A 5,799-nucleotide genomic window follows, 5' to 3' on the forward strand; every position below is an offset into this window, starting at 1 on the left:
TGGCTGAATAGCATTCAACATCTTCAGTAGACCTTTTTAACAGTAGCTATTTTTAAGTCAAAATGTCTGCTGTGAAAAAGGTCTGTTTCAGGGTCCTGGTATTGTGGATACTGGCACACTTTCACACTGTAATGGCTTACTGGGACACTTGATTGTTAATAGTTTTAGAAATAGCTCATAATAACAAAGGTTGAATCCATTTTACTGATTAAACATGACAATGTTACCTTGCACAAAGGGAGTTTCAAAAACACCATATTTTTGTTGTACCGTTGCTGCAGATCCCCTTTTAATCCCGAGTGTTTATGTCACTGTTTTAGGTATAGAGTGAGACATCTTAGCCTACTTCTTTACTATCTTTGTTGGGAGTTGCACAGTAACTAGTTAAGATCACATCAGCTAGTTACTGTTTTTCCAACTTTGGTCAGTACAAGGCAGGATTAGCTGGGAGACTTCTTCTAAATGAGGGCACACTTCCAACTTTGAGTGTAATACCTGCAGAACAGGGACATGGAAGTAGTTCTTTTGTAGATTATGGTGAACTAGTGTGTGTTGTAACAGTGTTTTGCCATTGAAAACGAGCTAGCATGCTACGGTTAGCCACCTCGTCTCGGCAACTTTGAACAGCTCACCCGGAGACTGAAGGCAGAGGACATTCAGAAACCTGTATCTCACTCAAAACAGCATGGATAGTTTTTTTTCCAAGTTTATATGAGTGTGGAAGTACCAGAGACACAAATTAACAAAAAGTGTTTTTTTTCTTTTCATAACATGGGCACTTTAAGTTACATAACAAATGTCCTCACTTTAGCCCATACCCCAATATTTTCCTAAACATAAACAAGTAGGTTTGTTTCAATTTACAACGATATCCACGTTTTTAAAACTGTGACCATTTCACAATGTGCATCTGTCGCAGGTACGAGGTTGTGTTACAGACGTAATCCGGGAGGAAATACATTTCCTTAGACATAACTGAGAATGCAGTTTAGTTGGTACACTCACCCTATAATTATTTCTTGATGGATTTTCAATTCCCTTTTACCCCAAACATCCTCAACTCACCTCCCTTGTTCCTCTCTTCCTATCCCACTGTCTCAGTGAGCAGGTGCACAGTGACAGAGTCACTGGGCTGTGAAATCTCAGCTCCTTGAGACACGATTCATGCCTTACACACCACACACACACACACCACACACACACACACACACACACACACACCAAACACAAACACCACACACACAATCCACACACAGTCCTAATTTTCTTCAACTCCTTCATTTCCTACCTCTCCTTCACTTATCTTTTCTCTGTGTTGGGAAGAGTTTGAGTCAACAATGTGTGATTGTTATTTAATCTGCAGGAGAAAAACGATTAAAACGAATTACAATGGAATGAAAAATCTACAAAGAGTTTCATTAAGCAACAACAGAAGTCTGTGTGTGAGCATGCTTGTGGGAATTATGTGTGTGTCTGTGTGAGCACTCTGTGTAACTCCTCCTGCATATGTCTCTGACCACATCTACATCTTTAATGTCTGAGACTGAATAATATAGAACCCTGGGCTGAAAGACACACACACACACCACACCACCACACACAACCACACACACACACACACAACACCCACACACACACACACAACACCAAACACACACACACACAACACCACACACCAAAAACAAAAACACCTCTTTTACTGGCGTGGAATCTGGCATAAAGCACAAGCTAATAGTAAGCCATAAAAGAATGATCGTTTTCAGAACTATCTTGTCATAACCAAGATTAGATCACCTTGTTTTGATCTGAGAGAACAAAGTACACTTCAAAGAAGGCCAATGCCTGCAACCGCAATGGCATTTATACCACCAGTTTCCTGTTTACATGTTGCACACTTCCTGTTTGAGTGAACACAAAACTCACATCAAAACATTTTTTTACTTTCTGTACCTGTGTGCATGCAGTTGACCATTTAGCATCACAGTTGCACACGCCCCATGATACACTCTTGTGTGTCTCTCTGATTCAGTCATGCATGCTTCATAGTTCTAATTTGACTTTCAAATAGCTGCACCCTGTCATCTTTTCCACATGCCCACACACACATTTTTCCCCTGCAGCCTCTTATGAAGATGAAGATGTGAAGCTGAGGTCAAGGTTGGTTTCTACAGCAACGGTGCATAATGTTGCTGTGACCCACCTGACCATCAGGCTTCTCTTTCTCAACGTGAAGAGCCTGGAAGTAATATTAATACACTCTACTATCAATGTTTGCAAGGTTGTTGCTCTTTTACTCCCACAGCATTCTCTTCTCTGTCCATAATTGTATCTTGTTTACTGCAGAATGGTTAACCAATGAAAGGGGAAAACCTGACTAAATTAGTAAAGAAACATCGTAGTGAGAGCAGATGCTTACATACTGGGGACGAGGGGTCACTGAATGGAATGGAAAAGTAAATAATGATTGACACCAGATTTCAATGTAGTTAAACAGCTATGGGATATATTGACCTGACATGTAAGACAGTGCTTTAAGGAATAGCTTTTTGAAGAATAATATTTAGTCCTCCATATAGTCCTATATAGATATTTGTACCATGCTGAAGCTGTTCTTGTGGCTGGCGGTGGCTCAGCACCTTACTAAGTTGTTTTTTCCTTTGATTTTGTCGCCCATACGTCTATTTGTGACTTAGCTGCAGCAGTCACTGCAGTATCCTGTCATAGCCTAAAACAAGTGCACCAACTACAAATTTAAACACCTTAAACAATTGAAACACCTTCAATCACATACAACCTCTCTGAGGAAGAATGTTTTGGTGCTATGCTAAATGTCCTAGAAAAGACTAGACTGACAAAGCTACACAAATCTTTCAGAGTGGACCATTGAAACATTTCTTATGGAGGCCGTGTTATCTTGTAGCATCAATTTACAGTCCTGAGCTAACCTCTCCCAAGTCACTACTGCACAAAACAAGCCCAAGCAGCAACCATGTGACGGCGGTAACATGGGAAAAGTAAAGGACACACAGATCTAATCTACATACAGTATTTCTTTTAAAAAAACACTCAGATCTTTCTGTGTGTATTATTTACAACGTGTCAATTAAAAGTGATCATACAGCATGGCTGCTTTTCATTTGTTTTTTTGTTGTTATTGTTTTTTACATGCCATTAGTAGGCCTAAACATTCCTACACCCTTATTTTGCTGTGATTTGAATTAATTATCCCTCCTACTTTCATCACAGGATTGCCCAATTTGTTTGACACTTTTGCGGTGGCCCGATAACAGCCCACAGTGAGCCACCACAACTATTTCTTCCGCACTGAGAGGATAGGCAGAGAAAAAAAGAGAAAGAAGAGAGACAGAGCGCAGGGCCCGCGCACGGTGCCATATGCGCGTTCCCGTTTACTGCTGCGCACAGACAGCCGGTGCGGAGAGAGAAAGAGAGACAGAGAGAGAGAGGAGAGGGCTGTCATAACTAGTGACAGAAAACGGCAGCGAGCACATACAGTCTGGATAGTAGCTGATGCGACAAGGTAGGAGAAAATACACTTCCGCATGATTATATTTAGTGTTGACGATCCGTATTCAATGCCGATGTGATGTAAATTGAACTGTCTCTTTTTTCAACGCGATTGTGGTGTCCTCCAGCCGGATCTGATGTCCTATCTCCGTGCTGTTGTTGTGTGTCCGCAGATGCTGAGCGTCGCCTTGCTGTGTGTGTGCGCCGTCGCCTTCGGACACGTCTCCGCTCGCTCCGACAGCGGCAATTTTTTGGATGATAAGTGGCTCGCTGGGAGATGGGACAAATTCAGAGATGTAAGTCCTATTTCTGGCTTGTATTATTAACGCCGTTTCCCTCCTTATTATCTCATTACACCCCCCCCCCCCTCCCCTCCACATTTCTCCTATAATCACCCTCATGGTTTGTGATCATGCGCTGTGATCATGCGCTCCTCGTTTTCTTTTTGTGTCCAAGAAGCGTCACGGGGCCCGTTGTGGTGTTTGTCACACGTTCATCACCCGCGCCACTGAGACAGTAAATACACTTAAGATACTGGGAGGATCCTTGCCAGTGTGTGGGGGTTTTCACGATAGCAGTACCTATACTGTTTTTACTTGTGTTTTTATCTGTTTTAACTGACTTTTGTGTAAAGCACTTGAATTGCCTTGTTGCTGAATGTGCTCTACAAATAAGCTGCCTTGCCTTGCCTACCTGCTTAGCAGAGATAGCCAAGGCCTCGCTCTGCGAAATACAAATGCACATAGCTGTCCGAGAGGCACCACTGATTCGCTGGAAGGGGCCTAATTATGGGCAGGTATGAAGGAGGGGGTCCACAGCAGTGAGACATGGATGTGTTTTTAGTTTAGAGTAATGCCACAAGGTAGGGGCCACAAGGTATAGGGGCAACTAACCAGACTGACTCGCCCTATCGGGGATCCCAAACAGCAGCGTGGGCCGCCGGATGGCAGTCACGCAGGTGTGCCTTAATGCATAACATTACCCAGTTTGTTTTTTATGTATTTGTTAGTTCTTATTTCAAATACAAAGTATTTAAAACTGGAAGGACCATTAAGTTATATTTACCATAAAATCTAACGCTAATGTTAGGCTACGTATTCTAATGTGGGCCTTTGTGGCTTTTTGTTTTGTTTTTAATTATGTAGCTTAATTTAAAGTTCTATAAGGTATGAGACCTGAAGTATTTGACTAAGGTGAAATACAATAGCAATTAATTACAAGCTAGAATGAGTTTAAAATATATATTGGTTTGTTCATTTGTTACAGAAGGTAAGAGCTGTGTTTTGACAGTTAGCTGTGTGTTTGGAGTAATGGGAATAATAATAACAATAGACGCCAGTCCCTAGATTCGTTTAAATATTTTAGAATAAAGCCCCGGATCTCCATCCTTGGCCAGGTTAGGTTGCTGCAAAAAAAAAAACTCTTGTGCTTTTCACTCACACATATAATCCCTAGACGTCACCCTTTCAGTACTGTATATGTGAAGATAAATACAATACTGTGGAAATCAAATTACAGAAATTAGTGGAATTCTATGTAAAAGGTCTGTCTTAGTCTTTTGGTATAGCCTACTAATGCAATGTAGGTTTTAGATGGAGTGTTTTGCTAGAAGGATATCTTGCCTCTAACCACAGATAACAGCAAATGGGTCCACACAAGCAGCAGTGATTTGTAAATGCTAGCACTTGCACTAACTCACACTCACACAAACACAAAGGCCTACACAAAATGAAGCATGTATGCATGCACACACATACATTATGAGAAACAGGCTTTTTGTTCAGAAGCTATACTGAAGCTGTACTGCAAAAACAACAGGGTCAACATAATTCATCAAAGAAACTACTCGCACACCAGCTTGGTGTTTGCCACCATGATGCACATATGCATGCATGATTTTTCTCTGAATTAGAGCCCTTGATATCTTTGATGTCAGGGAGTAAGACAAAAGCAGGAGCAACTTTCTCTTTAATTTCCAAAGATAAGGGCAGGTGCTGTCTTTTTTTTTTATACATGTTTACATGTTTGATTTGTATTTTCTAGCTCTCATTTTCATGCCTGTCACACTAACACATGTGACCCAGCCAGCGGCTCAGGTGGACCCAGGTGATTCACCACAGGTCCAAGTTCAGCTAATGAGCAGGATTTGGATTATGCAAGTAGGGAATCGGGACCGAAGTCTAGAGAGTGTTTGGTCATGTGCTGGGCTCTTTAGGATGATTGGAGCTCTTTCAGATATATACAATAAGACAAAGATAGATAGATAGATAGATA

The 5,799-nt window shown here is 41.4% G+C and overlaps 1 protein-coding gene across 2 annotated transcripts in view; it reads left to right on the forward strand.

Moving 5' to 3' along the window:
• Nucleotides 1-3,318: 3,318 nt before the first annotated feature.
• spock3 (SPARC (osteonectin), cwcv and kazal like domains proteoglycan 3) overlaps nucleotides 3,319-5,799 on the forward strand; it is an 18,856-nt gene continuing 16,375 nt past the window's right edge. For both annotated transcript variants that reach the window (XM_032531935.1, XM_032531941.1), the window contains exons 1-2: nucleotides 3,319-3,538; nucleotides 3,699-3,821. In XM_032531935.1, coding sequence (XP_032387826.1) covers nucleotides 3,699-3,821 — 123 coding nt within the window. In that variant the 5' untranslated portion in view covers nucleotides 3,319-3,538. The remainder of the gene's footprint in view (nucleotides 3,539-3,698; nucleotides 3,822-5,799) is intronic.

Source organism: Etheostoma spectabile, chromosome 2 (genome assembly GCF_008692095.1).
Source record: "Etheostoma spectabile isolate EspeVRDwgs_2016 chromosome 2, UIUC_Espe_1.0, whole genome shotgun sequence".
Taxonomy (NCBI): Eukaryota; Metazoa; Chordata; class Actinopteri; order Perciformes; family Percidae; genus Etheostoma; species Etheostoma spectabile.